The sequence below is a fragment of the Gouania willdenowi genome, chromosome 13, assembly GCF_900634775.1.
Source record: "Gouania willdenowi chromosome 13, fGouWil2.1, whole genome shotgun sequence".
In the NCBI taxonomy this organism is placed as follows: domain Eukaryota; kingdom Metazoa; phylum Chordata; class Actinopteri; order Blenniiformes; family Gobiesocidae; genus Gouania; species Gouania willdenowi.
In genome coordinates, this window is record NC_041056.1 from 1004885 (window position 1) to 1029644 (window position 24760).

Here is a 24760-nt window from a genome sequence, read left to right on the forward strand (position 1 = left end):
TTACGGTGCAGATGGAGGACAACATTGTTCCTGCAATTTATGATGAGTCACTTCAGGGTTTCCACACATGTTGAAAATAAACACTAAACATTGATTATTTTATTCCACAGTCAAGAAAATGTACTTGTTACAAAGATTTTTTAATGTAAAACTTCCGGACACATGCTTTTATTTTGGTAACAGTTTTTTCGTTTGAAAAACTGCTTTATTTATTTCACTAATTTTATTAAAATGAAGCCGAAAAAGCTGATTTTAAACTAAGCTGTAGCAGACCACGCCCTCAGTCCGTGTTTACCTGCTTCGCTGTCACGTGACCTGACCTTACCTGAGCAGCGGGCGTGGCGGGCTCGTAGACGGTCGGTTACAGACGGATACACAAACATGTCGCTGTTAAAGTGCACCGGGGTCGTGGACGTGATGACGCAGCTGAGCGTGCCCTCCTCTGAGGGGTCTCTGACCTCTCCGCTGGAGGACCTGGACCTGGACCTGGACCTGGACCTGAACGTGGACTCGGACTCGGTGTGCTCTGACGAGCTGCTGGGCTCCCAGTCCCGCCGCTGGTTGTCGGAACTGATGGACGGAGACTTGCCTCCAGAGACCGGGGACGTGACCACGAGTGGCCGGGACGGGCTGTTCGTGGACTACCACTTCCCTCTGGGGGAGCTGGAGATGAGCTCCGGGGTCCAGTGGAAGCGACCAAAGGTAAAGTATTATTAATAATAATAGTAATAATTTGGCACCGGCAGACCCCCGCGACCCTGATAAACGGGAATAAGAAGCTAGAAAGGGGATCCCTAACCTGGGGTTCGTGTACCAACAGCAGTACACTGTATTAAGCAGTTAACTACAAGATGAAACTACTGATATACAGTAAATCATCTCAAGGACACAGAGAACGTCACAGGCTCACGACCCATCTTTTCAAATGAGCTTTTAAATATTTATTCATTTTAGGATTGTTATCTTTCATGTTTTTATTGTTATCTTTGGTTGTTTTTATAGTTTTAGGATTGTTATGTTTTATGCTGTGTATGTTTGAAGTTATTAAGTGTGTGTTTTGCCCTGTCCAGGGTGTACCCATCCTAATGCCCAATGAGAGCTGGAGATAGGCACCAGCAGACCCCGTGGGTCAGAAAATAAAGAGATGAATGTGAATTGATATTTTCCCACCTGTAGTTCTTACTGTAAATGTGTGACCTGGACAATTTTAGTGTTGGTCTGACTCGTTGAACAGGAAAATGTTTCAAACTCATCTTCTAACTCATAGTTACTGTTAAAACAAACAGAAAGGACTAACAATAAGGTTGGATAATTATCAATTCATTTCATTTAACTCCTCTTTTATGTCCAATTTCAATCAAATGATGTGTGCACGTGATGTGAGTCCTGTTATATCACATGTATTATTAATGACTTCTGCTCACCTCTATCCCAGCTCAGTCCTGGAGAGCTCCTGTTCTGCATGTCGTACAATCAGCTGTAGTGAATCTAAAACGTGCAGGACAGAAGCTCTCCAGGAACAGACTTTGGTTACACTCAGAGGGAGACAACAACACACACACACACACACACACACACACACACACACACACACACACACACCTGAGAACATCAGAGAACATCAGAGAACATGCAAATTCCACACAAACAGACTGAGTAGGTTGGTGGAGATGCAAATCATCTAGATGCAGAAATGTCAGTGTCACTGAAACACGTGGGCGTGTCACTATCAAACATTAATTTACCTGGATTAAGATCCATTATCTTTGTAAATTTGCATATATGATTTCTGCTCCGCCCCCTTACAGAGAGTACAAACACTGGCTGAGTGCCAGTGGTGCATTATGGGATCTCTCGCCTTGTTTGCCTCCTCCTAGAGAAGCTCCAGGCTCAGTGTGTTCACACACACACACACACACACACACACACACACAAAGATTACAATAATATAAACAGAATAAAGTATCAGGACACGTGTGTTTACCTGAGTTGGGCGGAGCCTCTTATCTCCAGTGGAGGCATTTTGGACAATGTTACGCTTTTAGGAAAGGAGTCACTTTGTGTATTTTTGTTGTCATTTTATGTGTTTAAAGTCATATTGTTTGGTTTGTTGGTTGTTTTATGTGATTTTGGAGTTATTTGTGATTTTCTTTATTTTCTTTTATTCTTGTTGTTTTGTATGTTTTTACAACAATTTTTGTGTATTTGGTGTTAGGGCTGCACAGAAATAGACTGAGGGCCACAGTTTCCCATGTCTGATATTGTTTATTTATTTACTAACGTTGCTAACATAGAGCTAATGTGAAATGTCACCCTATTGGCTGTTGGTATCATAACGTTTAAAGATGGCTGCTCTGTTTGTTCACTAAAGCCAATCCTGTAAACATGCTAACACTGAGCTTTTGATGTGTCATCCTTTGGAATCAAAAAGGAAACAAACTCAGCAATAGGGATGAGGGTTAAACTAAAGGTGATATTCAACCTTAGAAACATGAACAAAAGTGAGAGTAATAGCACAGGAGACAGAGGCGGAGCCTACATAACATAGGTAACCTAAAGGGGGCGTGTCCTTGTCCTGACAGAATCAGGAAATAAGCCAAAGACAACAGTAAACAAAGGAACAGATCATGTCTGCATGTGCACAGAGACAGAGCCATGCTTATACTAACCAGTCTAACCAGTTCACTGTGGCTGTGCACGTAGATGACCACCAAATCAAATCGAGCTTTATTGTCATTTTGCCAACCATACATACAGTAGTAGTGCAGACAAGATGAGAACGTTTCTCATCTTGTCACATGATCACATGAATGTTGATCATGTGACCCTCAGATCAGATCCGATCACGTTTGTGATAAAATGTACCATGTTCTCTACCTCTGTGTGTTCTACAGGAACTCTGTGCGTCGCCACAGTTCATCGTGGATGGAGCGACGAGACTGGACGTCCGTCAGGGAAAACTCAGTGAGTGACAGATCAGATTAGATCAGATCAGATCAGACATGAGAAGATGCTGCATCACCTTTGTGATGACTGATAGATCTGACCTGTGAGGATGTTTTAAAAGCAGGACACGTTCATATACATTAAAGGTAAAGGTTTATTTTGAGACATTTTGGCTCTATGTTACTAATCTAGATTAGATTAATCTACGTTAGCTGGCTTTAACTAACCAAACGTTCCCTGTCAGACAGACTGTACTACCAACGTCATCACCTATGATCACAACACGCTAATTTATTACAGCCTCGCTACGTGCTCGTGCACATGAAAGAGGTGGAGAATGCAGCATCTGACCAATCAATGGAGAGAACTGTTAGACTGAGCGTCTTTACAATGAATGAATGAACAGATTATGATCTTAAATAAATATAATTAATATAAATCCATGATGACAGTGAAGCAGGAGGCGGAGCTTTTATACTCGATCAGATCTGATCCACTTCATAACTTGGTACTGACCAGGTTGATGAAGTTTAAAATGATAAATAATTAAAATCCATAATTCAGACCAAAAACAACCCTGTTGTTACAGAAAAGACAGGAATGATAGAACTCAGACAGGAAGCTGCTGATACTGTTAATGTGTAAAAGTGTGAGATTATTTATGATTTTAATCTATTAGATGATAAACAGACAGCGCTCTGCAGTTAAACTTTATTACAGCACACACGTGTTTCTATTCATGTAGATCTATTTATCACACACTGGGATGAGAACACATTGTTTACTGTAGTATGTTCCTGATGATGATGATGTCAGCCTCACTATAACGTATGAATGAATGAATTAATGACTTCACCCGTCTGTGCACACAAATCTACACACAGGCTTCATCAGCTGACTGTAGATCAGTCCATCAGATATAAATCTATATCTTTCTTAAATGATGTCATCGGTAAATGAAATGATTAATTCATAATTAATAATCTTCTTTATAAACTCAGCTGTTAGATCTGCATCAACCAGGATCATCTAACAATGGGCAGGTCATTTTCTAAGAGATCTGATTGGTCAGGAGGCGGGGCTTTAGGACTCGCTAACATCCAAGCCAGAGAAAAACCTGGTCACAACCAGGTTAGCTGTGTAGCATTAGTTACCATAGTGATTAAGCTCCAGTGAGCTTTGTAGTCCAGCACACACTGATTAAATCCTGAAGTTAGCGTGATAAGAGTTCATCTAGATTTATAGTACACCCCCTTTAGGATTAAGTTTGTGTTTACAGATGTGTAGGGGGTGAACAGTACCCAGGTGTGTGTAATGTGTGCTAGTAATAATATGTTTAGAGTGAAGTCAGTCATGTGACATGTTTCAAGGAGCGGTTAAAATATTTAACTGTAATTTTCTATAATTACAGAAATGACATAAGCTATAATAACGCAGACGAGCCCGACTGCAGAGGATCTTATTCAGTGTGTGATGAGCGTGCACGCTCTGCACTGGAGGTGTGCACGTGTACATGATAATCATCATGATCTTTTTTGCATTGATGCACATGACAACACAACAGCACTAACATGTCACACAGTGTATATATATATATATATATATATATATATATATATATATAATATAATGTACTGTCTGACGCTGACATTTATTGTTGTCAACCCATGTTGCCAGATACAGCAGATGATTCCCTGCCCGAAAAGTGTGTTTAAAACTCAAAATCTCATAAAATGCAGGAAAATCCGGCAACACTGGCCTTAATATTTTGCATAATTGTGTGTGTGTTTTTGTTGTCGTTCGGTGTATTTTTGTTATTGTTTTGTACGTCTGGATTAAATTTGCGTAGTTTGGTTGCTGGTTTGTGTGTTGTGCAAGTCAATTTGTGTAGTTTCATTGTCGTTTTGTGTATTTTAGTTGGTGTTTTGTATATTTTTGGATTATCTTCTTATTCTTCTGTCATTTTGTGACAGAATTATTTTTTCTCAATACATTTTGTGTATTTTAGACGTTGTGTGTAATTTGGGTGTAAGTTTGTGTATTTTTTTCTCATTTAATTGTCTTTCATAATGTTTTTTGAAATCATTTTGTACGTTTATTTTAGGGGCCACACAAAATTAGACCTAGGGTCCCCAGTTTCCTGTCCCTGTATTAAACAGATAAACATTGCTGTAAACGTTCTATAAACAGTCTATTAGGTGAGACCATGTGACCTATGCACGTATAAACGTGTACGTCACCGTTTAGGAGCTACTCTGTATCGTTGCTGCGTTGCCAGGTTTAATGTGATTTAATGTGAGTCACACATGCTCAGTCATGTTTCTGCTGCTGACGGGAAAACCAGTCGACTTCATGTTAGAGCAGGACCAGTGATTAGCTGCTCAAATTAATGTCTGTGAGATTTCCGTTCATGAATCTCACGCTGGTTAAAGCAGGGTTTTTCAACCTTGGGGTTGTGACCCCATGTGGGGTTTCCTGGAATGTTTTAAAAATAAATTTTTGAATCGTTTTAAATATTATTCTTTTTCCAAATTAAAACACTACACACTGTATTTTATATAATTAACTGTATTTCAAGAAAGATGCAGAATAAAGAAAAGAAGCAGGAGAAAAAGGCGCATCGTCTCATTTTGTGCACTAATCCCACCCCAGAAACAGGGTAATTTAATTTAAAAAGTTGAAACAATTAGTTTAAACTGGCAAATACTGGACATGACAAGTTGTGAATGTGGCCAAATTGGAAAAAAATAAGCATGAATTATGGTGAAAAGACACCACCATGTGGAAAAAATGTGATGAAGTGTCAGAAATGAGAGAAATGTAGCAAAAATACATGAAAAGGAGCAAAAATATGGCAAGAAAAAGTGATGAAAATAGGTTGAAATCTGGTGAGTTTGGTGTAGTTGCAGAAAAAGAGTAAAAATGATGATTAGTTGATATCTGCTGATATCACCTCTACTACAGACGACTGCTGGCTGCTTTCTGCCATTGCGTCCCTCTCCATCCACCGATCTCTGCTGAAGAAGGTGGTTCCTCTGGAGCAAACCTTCAAGGACGGATACAACGGCAGCTTCATCTTCAGGGTGTGTGAAAACTGTTTCAGGAAAATTCACTTTTAAATATCACATTTAATGCCCGCCCCCTGTGCAGTTCTGGCAGTACGGTCAGTGGGAGGAGGTTCGTATCGATGACCTTTTACCCACGGAGGACAACAGGCTGATCTACCTCAGCTCACCACAGAAACACGAGTTCTGGAGCGCTCTGCTGGAAAAGGCCTACGCCAAGTGAGTGGGCTCTACTTTACTCTCATTAAATGTCTTTTCTGCACATTTTCAGCACTTATAAACCCTTTCTTTATTGACACTTTTAACCTCTTTTCAAAATATTTAGTGCTTATTTTTACCAATTTAAACACATTCACCATTTGTCACGCCCATTATTTGCCAGTTTAAACTAAATGTTCCAATATTGACACTTTGAACCCTTTTCACCACTTGCATCTTCCAATATGTCTGTGTTACGGCAGAATTTGCGGTTGACCTCATTTGGAGACATGATTTATTGCTCTGGTTGAATGATGGAGTCCAGTCGGAGCATTGATGATTTTATAAAAAAGTTTATTCTAAAACTAAATTAAAAAAAAAGGACAAAGATGGAACAAAGTGAAACAAAAATTAGTGACCGTCCTGGCGGACGTCCGATGATCGAGCCGCTCCCCCTGACCGTTTCACAGCTTAAGCTTTTATATAGATAACATAAGAAGTTCCACCCTGAGGCAGAGGAGAAGGGGGGAGTCAGATGCAACAGTGGAAACATTTGAGGATGATGAAGACGTTTATATTATGAGGAAGATTTGGCGCCACTCTTATCTGTCCTTGATAGTGTGTGCGTTCGTGTATATCTGCATGTGAGCAGAGCCTCTGTGCTGCACTGAGTACAATACGATCTGTACTGTTTAATCATGATTCAGCTGTTCAAAAGTGTAAAGAGTAATGGAGTCATCATGTATTAAAACATGACAAATTGTACACATGAACATACATTTGACGATATGATGATGAATATAAAAATGGCCATAACATCTGTAACTCTATCACATAGAAAGGTAAATATGGTATAGTAATAAACTCCACCTACTCTCTCAGAATATAGACATAGATCTGCTATACATCCTATCTGGTGGACATGTCAGCTCCTCTAAATAGTCAGTGTGTGTTTGGGTCTGGAACATGTTCAGTAAACTACTTAGCATATGTCTCAGCTCCCTGTAATGTGATCAGTTTAGAGCTATGAACATAGACTGTTCACATCACTAATCATTAGTTACAGATATGCATTGGTTCTTCATAATTTAAGGAATTAATTTCAACCACTAAAATGTATGTGTGGAATTTTAATTTCAAAAATATACTATTGGTTTTCTGGAAATTGTATCTCTGCTGTATCTCAGAGAAATCCCAGTGTAACTTTGTTTGAATTGTTTTTCCAAAAACATTCTGATTTTCATAAATTGCAGAAATCACATCCATGCTTTGGAAATGGAAAATAGAAGAAAAATTGCCACATGCTCCCCCTCACTAAATAGGCCAAATTTAAAAAAAACTAGAATTTTACAATGTGCTTATTGAATTATAGAGGAACAATTGTGTGGGATGTCCTGAAAATGTGTTGAAATGACATGGAATGACCCTAATGCATCTCCCAGTGTGGCTAACGTTAGCATTACTAACCATCACGTTTACATTCATTCTATGAAGCACATAAAATGTCAAATGAATGACAGTAGTCGACTCTACCTATGACCCTGAAACTGAATTAGCCTTTTGTCCCTGCTCTCCTCTCTGTCCCAGGATGAAGGGGGGCTACCGTGCCCTGGATATGGGCCTTCCTCATGAAGCCATGGTGGACATGACAGGTGGCGTGACAGAGGTGTTGAAGATCTCCGCCATGCCCAGTGACATGCCGTCATTCCTCAGAAATCTGCTAGCTAAAGGAGCGCTAATCAACTGTGCTAACTGTCAGGTAGAGGGAGGGCGTGTCCAGCCATATTTTTAATACCTGAGTCAATGGGAACCAGTCATTAGCTTTGCCCTTTACACCACACACCCCTGACCATGGGCGGCTTTGGTGGATTTGTTGTGTCCTCAGGGTTCTCTGGAGGAAAGGAACGTGATGGGGATCATGTACCGACACGCTTACTCTCTGACTGCAGTGGAGAAGGTAACAGTCCCCACGCACACACGAAACACCAAGAAATAATCACTGAGACTTCAGCCTTTTCCTTTTCTTCTTCCGTCAGGTGGCGACAACCTACGGGTCAGAGTATTTAGTGAGGATTCTCAACCCCTGGGGCAACACGGAGTGGGAGGGGCCCTGGAGTGACCTGAAAGGGTTCGTAGCACTACACACCAACCACGTGTTTGTCAGGCTTTAGGCTTTAGGTTAGGAGGGGCGGGGCTGTGGTTCCTACCCAGACTACACAAAGGAAAATACATAAAATTACTCCAAAAACCAAGAAAATGTGCACAGAATGACTAAAACCACGCTAAATGAAATAAAATACACAAATCAAATTTTTAAAAAGCACAAAATGAAAGCAAAATACACAGAATGACTCTAAAACATGCAAAATGAACTAAAATGCACAAATCAAATATGGTTTCCCTTTGATGGGAAGGAAAGCAATACGAGCACAGAGTCTGACAATAGTTTGGATAGGAACTGAAAGAAAACTGTCATTTTACAAACAAACACAACGTCGCTAACGCTCCACTTTCATACACAACGACAACCAGGAGCAGCTGCTACACAATGTCCCCACTTCAAAATTTTTTATATTTTGTGACCAATTTTAGTAAAAATCTTAATGCATTTTGCTGGAAATGTGTTGTTGTTGCAACAGATGTGTTCATAAAAAGGAGTACAGAACAACAATACTAACCTCCTTGTGTAACGGGACGTTTCATTGTATTTGTGATATCAGAGAGTCTGACATATGAAGAACAGACTTTATGTGGATTTACAGAAAACTAAAGCAGATTCTTCAAACCAACGTACAAATAGAAGCCAATCAAAGCCAGACTCAGACTTTCTGCCTTTGTTTACATCAATTCCAGATCAATATGTGAGCACATGTTGATCTGGATCAGCCAGTGAAGTTTATACATCAGTAAATATCAGTGTTTGGAATAACGGTGTTTAAAATAACGGCGTTTTTTTGTTTTTCAGTAACGGGTTAATCTAATTACTTTTTCTGCCGTTACAACGCCGTTATCGTTACTGAACGTTAAATGTGGTGCGTTACATGTATTGATTGAATAAACTGATCTGAAAACGTCCCTGGATTCATACACAGCTGTAGTGAGGAGGCGGGTTAAAAACAAGGTGAGCGATTAGGATTGGCTAAGGCGGCGTCATGTTCCATGGTAGCCAATCAGAGCTAGTGTTTTTACACACGTGTCAGCGCGTGCACACACGCACACACACACACCACACACACACACACACACACACACACACACACACACACACACACACACACACACACACACACTACAGATGTGATGACTCAGCAGAGATGGTGAGCGTGGAACAATCTGATGAAAAGTTGTCATTTTTAAGGTAACGATATAAACACTACTTTATATTAATTATGGTCAAAGACATGAACGTACATGTGAAGTGTTCATTATATCCAGGAGTGAAGACTTTGTCCACATCTGTTGTAAACAACTCATATTTAATGAAACACCTCACAATGACACACACATCTAAAAAATATGAATTCTTTGGCATCTTTTTTTTTAACAGTAACACAGTTACTTTACTTGGTAATGAGTTACTTTTATTATAGAGTAATTCAGTTACTTTTTGGAACAAGTAGTGAGTAACTATAACTAATGACTTTTTTAAAGTAACGTTCCCAACACTGGTAAATATACAACCTGTCTTTCTACTTCCTCACCTATATTTACACAGAAAAGGAGAGAAAATGTTGTTATTAAGGCCAAAAAGGCTCAATAAAAGTGATTTATGTTATTGTTCCTAAAGCAGAGCATGAATAAAACCATTAGAATGTAAACACAATGACCTCAGTGTTTATAGAAATCATAAAGACAAAGAAAAGCCTCAGGTCTGTGGGGGCGTGTCCTGTGCACATCTTTATGTTGTTTTTTTAATAATCTGACATTATCAACATATCAGCATTTAGAATAATGACCAACCTGAGCTTTAACACAAGTTTTTATATTTTGTTATCATTTTTGGTCTTTGGAGTCATTTTTGTTTTTATGTTGATCTTTTTTTGTGTTTTTAAAAATATTTTTGTTGACCTTTTGTACAGCTTTTTTCTGTTTTGTGTTATTTTATATCTTCCTGTAGTTGTCTTGTGTTTTTTTGGAGTAATTCTGTGCATTTTTCTATAACTTTTTGTGTTTTTGTAGTAATCTTTCTATTTTTGTTTAGTTTTTGAGTGTTTTGTCATTTTGTGTGTTTTTGGATGTACTTAGTACATTTTTGGTGTCGTTTTGTGTATTGTGTGTTTTTTTAGTCATTTTTGTTGTGGAGTAATTTTGTGTATATTTCTTGTCCTGTTCACTCATTTTTTGTGTTTTTGAAGTTTTTTCTGTATTTCTTTTTACTTTTTTGTGTGTTTTTTAGTCATTTTTCTGTGTTTCTGATGTTCTTGGTTTTGGGTGTCTTTTTGTTGTTTTTTGTGTATTATTCTGTAATTTTTTGTGTTTTTGAAGTCCTTTTGTTACTTTTTGAAGTGCTTAAGTGAATTTCTCTGTCCTTTTGTGCATTTTTGGGTCATTTTGTGTATTTTTAAGTCCTTTTGTGTCATGAATGTAAGGACTTCCCTCTTCCCATGACTGATCTGAAAGAATATTGTGCCATTGTCTCTGGTTCTCTGCTTTTCCTTCCTCTGGAGCACTTTGATAGAATGTGACATGATGTGAAGATCAGCAACCACACATACACACACACACGCACGCACACACACACATCCTCCCTCTCAAGCCCCGCCCACTGACTGGAAGTTCTCCTTCTGTCTCCAGTCCAGAGTGGAACAAGGTGAGCCCAGAGGAGCAGAGGAGACTGGGCAGGGTTCGCCGGAATGAGGGCGAGTTCTGGTGAGTTTGGGTTGAGCCCATTAAATACATTTTTTTTAAAAACAGGCCATCAGCCTATCACAGCTCACCGGTATATCACAAGGCCATCCTCACTGAGCGTTATTTTCTTTTTTCTTGAGCTCTTTTTATTACATTTAAAAAAAAAACACCTAAAACTTAAAGGTGCAGTCTGCAACTCTTATAAAAGTTACTTTTTTGTCATGTTAGCTAAAGCTGTCACTATGTAAGGACAGCTTTACATCAAACGTGTAGTTTATGTGAAAAAAAACAGGTTCATTGAGCCCCGCCCCCTGCTGCTCCTGCAGCCTTTGGCAGATTGTCAGAATGCACCGCGACCAAGCAAAAAGAACCAATCAGTGCCAGGATTGTGTTTGATGGGCTGTCTGACAGATAGCTCACAGGCCCCGCCCCTTTCCCGGAGCGAGAGCACCATCTTTTTTACAGTGTATGGTCTGGAGGAGTAGAAGATGGAATTAGTAACTTTTCTGCTTGAAAGGTAATTACTGCTGCTTGATTTACATTATGATTGATTTGTAATTGTTACACTAGAAATCTGTAGTTCATGTGTTGTTCATGTGTGTGCAGCAGCCTACGTGTGGCTGCTGTAAGTGACACTGTGTTGTTGCGGCTGCTGCTGAGGTGTGTACACATAGAGAGAAGCGCTGCAGTAATATGCTTTTAACAGACCATGTTATATTATTGTGATGTTCCTGTCTGTCTAACGTTAGCTTGTTAGCTCCTCTGAGGGAGGAACTTTGGAAAGTTTGGAGGCAGGGCAAGAGAGCAGCGGGGAGGGAGGGGGAGAGAGGAATCTGGGAGTTGCGGACTGCACCTTTAAAGAATAGCAACAAAAAGAGTTTTAGATTGAATTTCATAGACTAAAAAATGTTATTCCTCTGAGTCCATAATCTCCCCTTTAGATATTTAAAGGTAAATATGTTGTCTGCAAAGCTTCACCAACATGAAGATGGTCTTTGTAGAACAGTTGAGGTCCTAGAGCAGAGCCTTGGGGAACGCCACACGTTACTTTACTTTATGTACGTATAGTTTCTGGATTAAAAACACATCAGTCACATGTGCTGCGATTCCTCAGGATGTCGGTGGCGGACTTCCGTCAATACTTTGAGATGATGGAGGTTTGTTACCTGACGGAGTCGGTCGGTGAAACGGGATCCAGCATTGTTCCCTTGAGCTGCATCACACACCATGGAAACTGGGTTCCATCCATCTCAGCAGGAGGACCAGTGCAAGCAGGTACCAGCAACTCAGACCAGAGGTACACAACTAGTATCACAGCAAGGACACACAACTGTGATCTGAGGGTCACATGATCAAAGTTCATGTTAGCATTAGAATAATGAACAATCAGAGCAATAACACAAGAAACAACAAAGGAGTTTGTCATCTTTTTATACCTGTGATGTAATATTCTCTGTTTTTCTGTAGTCTTTATTGTATTTTAATGGTCTATTTGTGTATTTTTGTTGTAATTTTGTGTATTTTTCTGAAATGTTGTATATTTATTTGGATTGAAATGACAACAAAAACACTGAAAACATCAAAAACACACAGAGCGACATCAGAATACAAGAATAAAAATACTCCAATAACACACAAAGCAACAATAAAAATGCATAAAATGACAAAAACACAAGAAATGAGAGAAAAACAAAAATAGACAAAATTATTTTTAGAAATAAACAAAATTTATTCAAAAATACACAGAAGGACAGAAAAATATACAAAAACACAAAGCATTTAAAAAATACAAGAAATTAGCCCAGGAACACAAAATACAATGACAAAAACACACAAAGCAACATCAGAATACAAAAATAAAATATTCCAAGGACACACAATGCAACAACGAAAGTGCATAAAACAACAAAAACATGCCAAATGAGAGAAAAACACACGAAACAACAACAGAAATACACAAAATTATTTCAAAAACACACAAAACCACAACAAAAATTCATAAAACAACAAATCAGAGACAAATTTACAGAACAACAACCAAAATCACACTAATTATTTGTTGTTTCCTGTGTTAATGCTTAGATTGGTCATTATTCTAGTCAAAACGATGCAAAAATAGACATTTTAACCCCATCTTGCTGGTTGTGCTCGCCCCCTGGTGGCAGCGTGAGGTGCATGTGCTAAATGTGGCCCTATCACGTCACAGGTCAGTTCTGGAAGAATCCGCAGTTCTTCTTCGTTCTGTCTAAGGTGGACGACGGGCCTGAAGGATCAAAGGAAACCTGCTCCTTTGTTCTGGCTCTGATGCAGAAACACCAACGAAAAAGAAACAGCAACGACCTCGCCATCGCAGTGCACGTTTACAGTGTGAGTACACACACACACACACACACACACACACACACACACTGGTTTATACTGAGTGATTCCCTGACCCTCCAGGCCCATCCCACCAACACATACCTGTCAGCTGACGAGCTGGGTAAGCTCCACCCACTGCTCTACACCCGTCAGTACTCGTCTCGTAGGGAGGTGGTTCTCCGTGGTTTTCTGCCCCCGGGACGCTACATCATCATCCCGTCCACGGCTGAGCCCGACCAGCAGGGGGCGTTCCTGCTGCGCGTGCTGACGGGGCAGGGCAACGCCGCCATGTGAGTCACCAGTGTGGAGGTTCCATGTTCTCCTTGCACTTCCAGCCCCAAAGCCCCACTGAACACTCTGAGCATCCAAACGTGGCCTACAAACCTCAAAATACACAAAAAGAGAACAAAAATACACAGAATTACTCAACACATGGCTAAAAAAATACAAAACAATTAGAGAAAAATATACAAAAGGACAGAAAACTACACAAAACAGCAAAAAAGACTATGGAAATACACAAAATGAGAAAATAAATATACAAAATTGGAGAAAAATATACAAAACTAAAAAAAATACAATAAAGTAAAACAATACACAAAATTACTCCAAAAACACTCAAAACGACTAGAAATACACAACATGAAACAAAAATGTACAAAAAGAAAACCTCTTAATGTTCTGATCATTAATCTAAATGTTAATCATGTGATCCTCAGAACAGTGTAAAATGACGTGTTTGTGTCTTTGTGTTTCTAGGCCATCTCAGAAACCATCTCCACGACGCCTCTCAGCAAAAGAGGTCAGCTGACTACATCCATCAGTTCATCCCTCCATCCCTCCATCCATCCCTCAGTGTCTCTCTGTTTCTTCCTCAGCTGTCCTTTCCTCATCAGGCTGTTCTTCCGTCGTCTAAATCTGTTAAACTGCTTTTTAAGAAGCACTGCAGTAAGGTGAGCTTAGCATACACACACACACACACACACACACACACACACACACACTGACTCCTCTATTGTTTCTCTCAGAAAGGATACTGTAAACCAGTTCATCTCCACAGACTCCTGACTGAGGCCATACAGGGAGGAGGTGAGTGTGTGTGTGTGTGTGTGTGTGTGTGTGTGTGTGTATTAGTACATTTATTTCATTACTTTTTAAATTATTTTTTTTATTATTCCTTTTTAATTTAATATGTTTATTTATTAATTTTTTTTAATCTGTTTATTTATCCTTTTAATTAATTTTGTCTATTTATTCTTTTCCCTTTTCATCTGTTTATCTATTTATTTATTTCATTTAATTGTTTTATTTAATTTACATTAAATATACTTAAATTTCATAATATTTCGTGAGATGTCTCACTATGGGATGCAACCTCTGTCTGCATTCCTCAGAAACATTATTTCAATCTGCCAAACCTGATTGGCCAGTGAAGTGCGTCTGTCCGCTAGGAAGCACCTACCTCCTTTACAGACAGACACGCACCATTCAAACATCAGCTATCTCACGTTTTTATGTTTTGCCAATTTTACTGTCCACAGGCAGATTCCTTTTCTAGCCGACGGACGCTGGCAGAACTAGTGCCTGCTCTAGTCCACAACAGGCCGAGAAATGGAAAAAACACAGCTCTTACCTTGCTTTGTTTGATAGGTGCTGTCCTTCACTGCCGAAAGGTCGTGAACCATTCATTCTGGGCCTCAGTCCCGACTAACGGCTCCTTCCAATGCTGCTGCTTCGGCGCATTTTGGTTCCCAGCGGCTCTTTCACTCCGGTGTTAGCCTCGCTACACACTCCTTGCCGCAAGGCCGGTGCGTTGACTTCAGCACACCTCGCTGTTGTCTTGGTTCCACTGCCCTCGGTGCCTACGGGCCCGTGTGCACATCCGTCCTTCCTCTGCGCCGTGTTCAACGCATGGAGCCTCCACAGGAGGCTGGCATGCCAGGTTTGTCTGTCGGAGCAGGACTCCTTCCCTCCTCATGGCGTCCCCGTAGAGGCTGGTGAAGTAGAGACTCCGCTGATGAACACTGTGACTGCTCAGGGTTCCAGCTGGGGTTCCCAGCTTGACCTGGCGACCCCCTCTCCGCTTCACAAGGATGTCCTCGTGATTAACCTTTCATCACCCCAACTCGGGGCGAGCTTCCTGCCGCCTTTTTCGCCTCCCAGGATGAAATGGAAGATTCTACGCCCGTCTCCTATCCTCCCAGCCTGGACACAGTGGAAGTGTGTAAACGCGCTGCAGCTTGGCTGGCCATTCTGTGGCCTGTCGTAGTGACTGAAACCACCAGGTCCCGCTACTAAGGACAGAAGCTTCCCTTTTCGAAGGGCGCTCTGAGACAAATCCTTCCTGTCCGTTCACCATGAAAACCCTGTGTCAGGTGCCTCACCCCCTGACTGTGAGGCGATGGAGAGCCTCGGACTGCTTTGCATGCCGCTGGTGGAAGCCCTTGTTGCAGCTCACCTGCTCCCTCGACAGCCTGCTGTCACGTGGTGATGGAAGCTAAGGCACCTCTCAGAGAGGGAGCAGAATGCTCTGGAATGAGCCCGCTGGCTCGACCGGGCCAAACTGTCTGACAAAGAAACGAGCGACATCCTGGATGCCCTCGTTGTTACCTAAGAGATTTTTGGCTCCGCTTTGTCCTCCATGGAGCGAAATATCATGAAATAGAACTTTAGGTTATGTATATAACCTAAAGTTCTATGAGTAATATGAGTGAGATGTCTCACCAAACTACCCTTCTTGCTCGAACAAGGAGAAAAGGTGCTTATTTTGAATGGTGCGCGTCTGACCTCCCTAGCGAACGGACGCGCTTCACCGGCCAATCAGGATTGGCAGATTGAAATCATGCTTCTGAGGAATGCAGACAGAGATTGGATCCCATAGTGAGACATCTCACTCATATATTACTCATAGAACCAGGGTTATATATGTAGCCTAAATATTTGTGGCTGATTTTCTTTACAAGTCACTACAGTGCTCGTGCTGTGTTGTGTTGTGTTGTGTTGTGTTGTGTTGTGTTGTGTTGTGTTGTGTTGTGTTGTGTCGTGTTGTGTCGTGTTGTGTTGTGTGCTTTAGTGCTGGCTGGCAGTGAGAAGAACCTGGATTTGGAACACTGCAAGAGTCTAGTGGTTCTCATGGATGTATCCTTTAAAACCACAGCACTGTGTGTGTGTGTGTGTGCGTGTGTTTGAAGCGTCTCTTTGAAAGGTGACCTTATTTAACCTTGTCATGGTCAACTGACGACCCATAAATGAACAAAAGGACTCAAAGACACACAAAATGACTGAAATACTTCAACAAATGATTTTCTCCCAAAAAACAAAAATTTACAAAAATACCCGTGAAAAACACTAAAAATGAGACAAAACCAAAACAAATATACACAGAATGACTCCCAAATCACACAAAATTACAGTAAATAAGCAAAAGAATGCACAAAACAACATTACAAATACACAAAATGACAGAAGAAAGCACAAAAAAAACAAATTTATTTTCTCCAAAAACACAGATGACTGTAAGTAGACACAAATATAACAGAAAAAACATACAAAGCAACAACAGAAATACACTAAAAATGACTCAAAACTAAAAACTAGAACAGAAATATAGAAAATGACAACAAGTCCTTGGTGTTTGTATATTGTCCTTGACCTGTGTGTGCGTTTGCGTGTGTGTGTGTGTGCGTGCGTGTGTGTGCGTGTGTGTGTGCGTGCGTGTGTGTGCGTGTGTGTGCGTGTGTATGCGTGCGTGTGTGTGTGTGTGTGCGTGCGTGTGTGTGCGTGCGTGTGCGTGCGTGTGTGTGCGTGTGTATGCGTGCGTGTGCGTGCATGTGTGTGTGTGCGTGCGTGTGTGTGTGTGCGTGTGTGTGTGTGCGTGTGTGTGCGTGTGTGTGTGCGTGTGTGTGTGTGTGTGTGTGTGTGTGTGTGTGTGTGTGTGTGTGTGTGTGTAGAGTCAAGGCATCGCTCGCCTCAACTGGCCTGAGTTTCAGCTGCTGTGGGACAAAATCAGGAGGTGGACGGTAAAAGTCACACCAAAACACAAACATGCGTTAAATGTCACCATTTTAAATTAAACAATCAACCTTGTATTTTTAACAAAGTTCTGATCTTTGAACATTTTAAATGCTTTTTTATTAGAATCAAACTTTTTAGAACAAAATGTGCTGCTATTCTACAGCATTAACAAGTAATGACCTATGTTATTATTGTGTTATTAACATAGTTATTATTGTATTTTACATGTTATTATTGTGTTATTAACATAGTTATTATTGTATTTTACATGTTATTATTGTGTTATTAACATAGTTATTATTGTGTTATTAACATAGTTATTATTGTATTTAACATGTTATTATTGTGTTATTAACATAGTTATTATTGTATTTTACATGTTATTATTGTGTTATTAACATAGTTATTATTGTATTTTACATGTTATTATTGTGTTATTAACGTAGTTATTATTGTATTTTACATGTTATTATTGTGTTATTAACATAGTTATTATTGTATTTTACATGTTATTATTGTGTTATTAACGTAATTATTATTGTATTTTACATGTTATTATTGTGTTATTAACGTAGTTATTATTGTATTTTACATGTTATTATTGTGTTATTAACGTAGTTATTATTGTATTTTACATGTTATTATTGTGTTATTAACATAGTTATTATTGTATTTTACATGTTATTATTGTATTTTACATGTTATTATTGTGTTATGCATGTTATTATTGTGTTAATAACAAAGTTATTATTGTATTTTACATGTTATTATTGTGTTATTAGGCCCGAGCTGGGAGGGGCCTCTTGCTCTCATAGTGGCTACGCTATTTGCAAATTGTAGTGTAAAATAAGTATTTGGTCAATAACAAAAGTTAATCTCAGTTCTTTGTAACGTACCCTTTGTTGTCAATGACAGAGTCAAACGTTTCCTGTAAGTCACACACTGTTGCTGGTATGTTGGTCCATTCCTCCATGGAGATCTCCTCTAGAGCAGTGATGTTTTGGGGCTGTTGCTGGGCAACACGGACATGTAGTGGCTTAAGCAGCGGGACACGTGTGGTTCTGGGATTTTTGTTCACCTTGTGATCATTGTGACCCCACGGGGTGAGATCTTGGAGCCCCAGATGGAGGGAGATTATCACTGTCTTGTATGTCTTCCATTTTCTAATAATTGCTCCCATAGTTGATTTCTTCACACCAAGCTGTTTACCTACTGTAGATCCAGTCTACCAGCCTGGTTTTAGTTCCTGGTGTCCTTTGACAGCGCTTTGGTCTTAGTGGAGTTTAGAGTGTGACTGTTTGAGGTTCAAACAGGTTCCATTAATACAGGTAACGAGTGGAGGAGGAGCCTCTTAAAGAAGAAGTTACAGGTCTGTTTGTAGATGACCAACTACTTATTTTACGGAGGGATTTACCAATTAATTAATTAAAAATCCTACAATGTGATTTTATGTATTTTATTCTCATTTTGTCTCTCATCGTTGAGGTTTATCTATGATGAAAGTTACAGACCTCTCATCTTTTTAAGTAGGAGAACTTACACAATTGGTGGCTGACTGAATACTTTTTAGCCCCACTGTAAATGTTATTAATGTGTTATACATGTTATTATTTTGTCCCATGTGTCCTCAGGACATCTTCTTGGTGTTTGATAAGAACAAGACTCACCGCTTGGAGTACAAGGAGGTGGCACCAGCGCTGAAGGCTGCAGGTACACCACACACACTATAGTACACACTATAGTACACACTATAGTACACGCTATAGTACACACTATAGTACACACTATAGTACACACTATAGTATACACTATAGTACACGCTATAGTACACACTATAGTACACACTATAGTACACACTATAGTATACACTATAGTACACGCTATAGTACACACTATAGTACACGCTATAGTATACACTATAGTATACACTATAGTACACACTATAGTACACACTATAGTATACACTATAGTATACACTATAGTACACACTATAGTACACACTATAGTATACACTATAGTACACGCTATAGTATACACTATAGTACACACTATAGTACACACTATAGTATACACTATAGTACACGCTATAGTACACACTATAGTACACACTATAGTACACACTATAGTATACACTATAGTACACGCTATAGTACACACTATAGTACACGCTATAGTATACACTATAGTATACACTATAGTATACACTATAGTATACACTATAGTACACACTATAGTACACACTATAGTATACACTATAGTACACGCTATAGTACACACTATAGTACACACTATAGTACACACTATAGTATACACTATAGTACACGCTATAGTACACACTATAGTACACGCTATAGTATACACTATAGTATACACTATAGTATACACTATAGTACACGCTATAGTACACACTATAGTATACACTATAGTATACACTATAGTATACACTATAGTACACGCTATAGTACACACTATAGTACACGCTATAGTATACACTATAGTATACACTATAGTACACACTATAGTATACACTATAGTATACACTATAGTACACACTATAGTACACACTATAGTACACACTATAGTACACACTATAGTACACACTATAGTATACACTATAGTATACACTATAGTACACACTATAGTACACACTATAGTACACACTATAGTATACACTATAGTATACACTATAGTACACACTATAGTATACACTTTAGTATACACTATAGTATACACTTTAGTATACACTATAGTACACACTATAGTATACGCTATAGTACACACTATAGTACACGCTATAGTACACACTATAGTACACACTATAGTACACGCTATAGTACACACTATAGTACACACTATAGTACACACTAGTACACACTATAGTATACACTTTAGTATACACTATAGTACACACTATAGTATACACTATAGTACACACTATAGTACACGCTATAGTACACACTATAGTACACACTATAGTACACGCTATAGTACACACTATAGTACACACTTTAGTATACACTATAGTACACACTATAGTACACACTATAGTATACACTATAGTACACACTATAGTACACGCTATAGTACACACTATAGTACACACTATAGTACACGCTATAGTACACGCTATAGTACACACTATAGTACACACTATAGTACACACTATAGTACACGCTATAGTATACGCTATAGTACACGCTATAGTACACACTATAGTACACACTATAGTACACACTATAGTACACGCTATAGTACACACTATAGTACACGCTATAGTACAGTGTGTACTGTAGTGTGTACTGCAGTGTGTACTCCAGGGGACCACATAAATAATTACACAAAGTACAAGGGTTTGATGTGGGTTTTAAGGAGTAATTTTCTGTCATCTTGTATAATTCTATTGTCATTTTGTTTAGTTTTTTCATATGTTTGTGTGTTATTCTGTCATTTTTTGTATTTTTTGTCCTATTTTGTGCTTTGGAGACATTTTGTGTATTCTTGTCAGCATGTTTTGTATTTTCTGTCATTGTGTGAGTGTTTAGTGAAATTTAGTGTATTTTTGGAGTCGATTATTGTCATTTTTGTCCTTTTGTGTATTTTAGTGTAATTTTAAAATCGTGTGGCCCCCGAACCACCTATTGACTATCCCTGTTTTAGAGCATTGAGTGTTTGTGACGCTGGTGTTTAGATTATTCTGACCAGTAGGAGGGGCTACAGCTCTCTCCTGGGTTTGTTGTGTACTCATTGTGTGTTTGTTGTGTATTCATTATTGTGTGTTTGTTGTGTATTCATTGTGTGTTTGTTGTGTACTCATTATTGTGTGTTTGTTGTATACTCATTGTGTGTTTGTTGTGTATTCATTATTGTGTGTTTGTTGTGTATTCATTATTGTGTGTTTGTTGTGTACTCATTATTGTGTGTTTGTTGTGTATTCATTATTGTGTGTTTGTTGTGTATTCATTATTGTGTTTGTTGTGTAATCATTATTGTGTGTTTGTTGTGTACTCATTATTGTGTGTTTGTTGTGTAATCATTATTGTGTGTTTGTTGTGTACTCATTATTGTGTGTTTGTTGTGTACTCGTTGTGTGTTTGTTGTGTATTCATTATTGTGTGTTTGTTGTATACTCATTGTGTGTTTGTTGTGTATTCATTATTGTGTGTTTGTTGTGTATTCATTATTGTGTGTTTGTTGTGTACTCATTATTGTGTGTTTGTTGTGTATTCATTATTGTGTGTTTGTTGTGTACTCATTATTGTGTGTTTGTTGTATACTCATTGTGTGTTTGTTGTGTATTCATTATTGTGTGTTTGTTGTGTATTCATTATTGTGTGTTTGTTGTGTACTCATTATTGTGTGTTTGTTGTGTATTCATTATTGTGTGTTTGTTGTGTACTCATTATTGTGTGTTTGTTGTGTAATCATTATTGTGTGTTTGTTGTGTACTCGTTGTGTGTTTGTTGTGTATTCATTATTGTGTGTTTGTTGTATACTCATTGTGTGTTTGTTGTGTATTCATTATTGTGTGTTTGTTGTGTATTCATTATTGTGTGTTTGTTGTGTACTCATTATTGTGTGTTTGTTGTGTATTCATTATTGTGTGTTTGTTGTGTACTCATTATTGTGTGTTTGTTGTGTACTCATTATTGTGTGTTTGTTGTGTACTCATTATTGTGTGTTTGTTGTGTACTCATTATTGTGTGTTTGTTGTGTACTCATTATTGTGTGTTTGTTGTGTACTCATTATTGTGTGTTTGTTGTGTCTTTATTATTGTGTGTTTGTTGTGTACTCATTATTGTGTGTTTTTTGTGTACTCATTATTGTGTACTTGTTGTGTACTCATTATTGTGTGTTTGTTGTGTCTTTATTATTGTGTGTTTGTTGTGTACTCATTATTGTGTGTTTGTTGTGTTACAGGCATCTCAGTGGACGACCTGGTGATGCAGTTGGTGGGTCTGAGGTACACAGAGCCTGATATGACCATCAGTTTCCCAGGGTTCCTCTACCTGCTGATGAAACTGGAGAGTATGATACGTAAGAGATAAAAGTGATGTTTCTCTGACCTGACATGTGACTTTTATTATTTATTTATGATCAGCCTCTGTTAGTAAAAGTTAGACTTTTTAGATAAACTAGGACACAGTCTATGTTGACCTCCTCGTCCATTGTGAAGGAATCAGTCGAGCACATCGACAGAACACTCACTGCGCTGACTCAGCGATTTACACTAAAAGACACAAAAATGTACCAAAGGAAAATGAAGATACTCATTACTCTAAAAAGATTTAAAAAATATAAAAATAACGAATGACAAAGAAATAAACGAAATGACAACAAAAATAAGAAAAATATGCAAAACAGCAGCAAAAATACACAAAATTACTCAAAAAAAAACATAACAAAAGTACAGAAAAGGCTCAATAGGAAAACGAAGATGCACATGACTCTAAAAACATGTAAAAAGAATGAAAGAGAACAAAAAAAAAGCAAAAATACACAAAATCAGTTCATAAATATAAAATAGGGCCACAAAAGCACAAAAAAACCAACAAAGATACATAAAAATATCAAAAATATACAAAACAACAGCAAAAATACGTTGAAAAATATTTTCAAAACAGCAAAAATACACAAAATGATTCAATTCATTCATACACAAAACTAACACGACAACAAAGTGACATGAAATACACAAATGTCGTTTCATATGTTTTTGTTCCCACTGTGATCAAAGTTGTAGATTTAATCATCTTTTTTTGTCCTTCTTTGCAGATAAATTTCAGGCTTTTGACATGGTCGGCATGGGAACGGTGACGGTCAGTTACAAACAGGTCAGTAGGTTTCACCTGCAGCACATGCACACTGACTCAGGTCACATGATCAACATTCATGTCAGCATTTACAATCATCACCAATCAGAGCTTTAACACAGGAAACAACTATCGTATTTTCTGTATATTGGTTGTTCTTTCTTTCGTTCTGTGTATTTTAAATGGAATTTTCTTGTCGTTTATACAGTACATTGTATAACAATGGTGACATTTGTGTATTTCTGTTGTCATTTCTTATACGTTTTGTCATTTTTAAGTGATTTCTTTTCCCTTTTATGTGTTTTACGTTGTCATTTAGTGTGTTTTTGTCATTGTGTGGGTTTTTGTTTTTTGTGTGTTTTCTGTATATTTGTTGTTTTAGTTTTTTGTTCATTTTGTGTGTCTTTTTTTTTGGTTCTGTGTAGTTTAGGTGGAATTTTCTCATCATTTAGTGTATTTTTCACTTTTTGTGATTTTGTTATTGTTTTTTGTTTTCTGTTTTTGTTTAAATAATTTTGAGTGTTCTTGTTTTGTGTATTTTTATTGTTGTGTTTTAGTGTGTTTTTTAGGATTTTTGTGTGATTTTGGAGTCATGTTGTGTATTTTAGTTGGTGTTCTGTGTGTTTTTGTTGTCGCTTTATGTGATTTTGTGGTTCTTTTGTGGATTCTGTTCATATTCCATCTTTTTGGATTCCAATTTTTATGGCCAATGGCCACATTTGGCCCCTGGACCACCAGTTTCTTATGTGTGGTCCAAGCATTGATCACAAAGAATGGCATCAAATCACAGTTTGTTTGTCTGAAAAGAAGCAGTTGCGTTATTATTTATTTTTTGTCTTTAATAGCAGTTAAAAATGTGTCCTGTCCTCTGATTGGTTCCAGTGGCTCCACATGACCATGTACAACTGAGCCGCCATTGGACAGACCTGTTTCCATGACGCTGTGAAAGTGAGAAGCTCAGCGGAGCTTGAAGGCTGGACTCTGTGACCTAAAAGTGGAAACGTCTGAGGTCAAAGGTCAAGCTTATGATTCACCAGGATCGTCTGCAGCGACTTTTTCCCTCGTCTTTTTTATACTTTCGCTTTTTGTTTTTCTTTGCTTTATGAGAAGCTCATCACTGGCTGTAAAATGTAGAGAGAAATATTAAAGATTTTAAAAAGAAACTGTGCTTATGTTTGTGTTTGTTTTTATGTGTGTAAGTCTGAGGTTGTTATAAATTATATAAAATAAACAAAGCAAAGCACTAACACAAAAAATCTACAATAGTGTAAAAAAAAAAAAACTGATTAAACCAGAACAAGAAAAAAGGAAAATGTCTGACCAGGAGTGAAAGGCGTCGAACGTGACGCCCAATTTGTGTATTTGTGGCAACTAAAAATGCCTGATTTTGCGTTATTGTTTTCCATAATTTAGAATAAATAATTACATTTGCAAATTGATCTTTTTATTAGGAATAAATTAGTTACAATGACTAAAAAACCCCACAAAATGATTAAAAAAAGAACAAAAAAAAAACA

General features: G+C 38.3%; 1 protein-coding gene across 1 annotated transcript; it reads left to right on the forward strand.

Annotated features, from left to right (window-relative positions):
- The first annotated feature begins 332 nt into the window (after window positions 1-332).
- Window positions 333-24406, forward strand: LOC114474335 (calpain-9-like). Its single transcript, XM_028464568.1, has 20 exons — window positions 333-702; window positions 2895-2964; window positions 5911-6029; window positions 6097-6230; window positions 7797-7968; window positions 8095-8166; window positions 8246-8337; window positions 11004-11078; window positions 12172-12332; window positions 13264-13424; window positions 13500-13708; window positions 14178-14220; window positions 14297-14371; window positions 14447-14507; window positions 16492-16556; window positions 17369-17437; window positions 19064-19142; window positions 22351-22467; window positions 23206-23264; window positions 24126-24406. The coding sequence occupies exons 1-20, from the start codon at window positions 382-384 to the stop codon at window positions 24150-24152; spliced, it is 2181 nt and encodes a 726-aa protein (XP_028320369.1). The 5' UTR covers window positions 333-381; the 3' UTR covers window positions 24153-24406.
- The last annotated feature ends 354 nt before the right edge of the window (window positions 24407-24760 follow it).

Bases quoted from the DNA above. Each gene is read 5' to 3' on its own strand.
- LOC114474335 (XM_028464568.1), top strand. From the start codon at position 382: ATGTCGCTGTTAAAGTGCACCGGGGTCGTGGACGTGATGACGCAGCTG. The intron at 17,438-19,063 runs GTAAAAGTCACA...ATGTGTCCTCAG, and splicing joins ACAAAATCAGGAGGTGGACG to GACATCTTCTTGGTGTTTGA. The intron at 22,468-23,205 runs GTAAGAGATAAA...CCTTCTTTGCAG, and splicing joins GAAACTGGAGAGTATGATAC to ATAAATTTCAGGCTTTTGAC.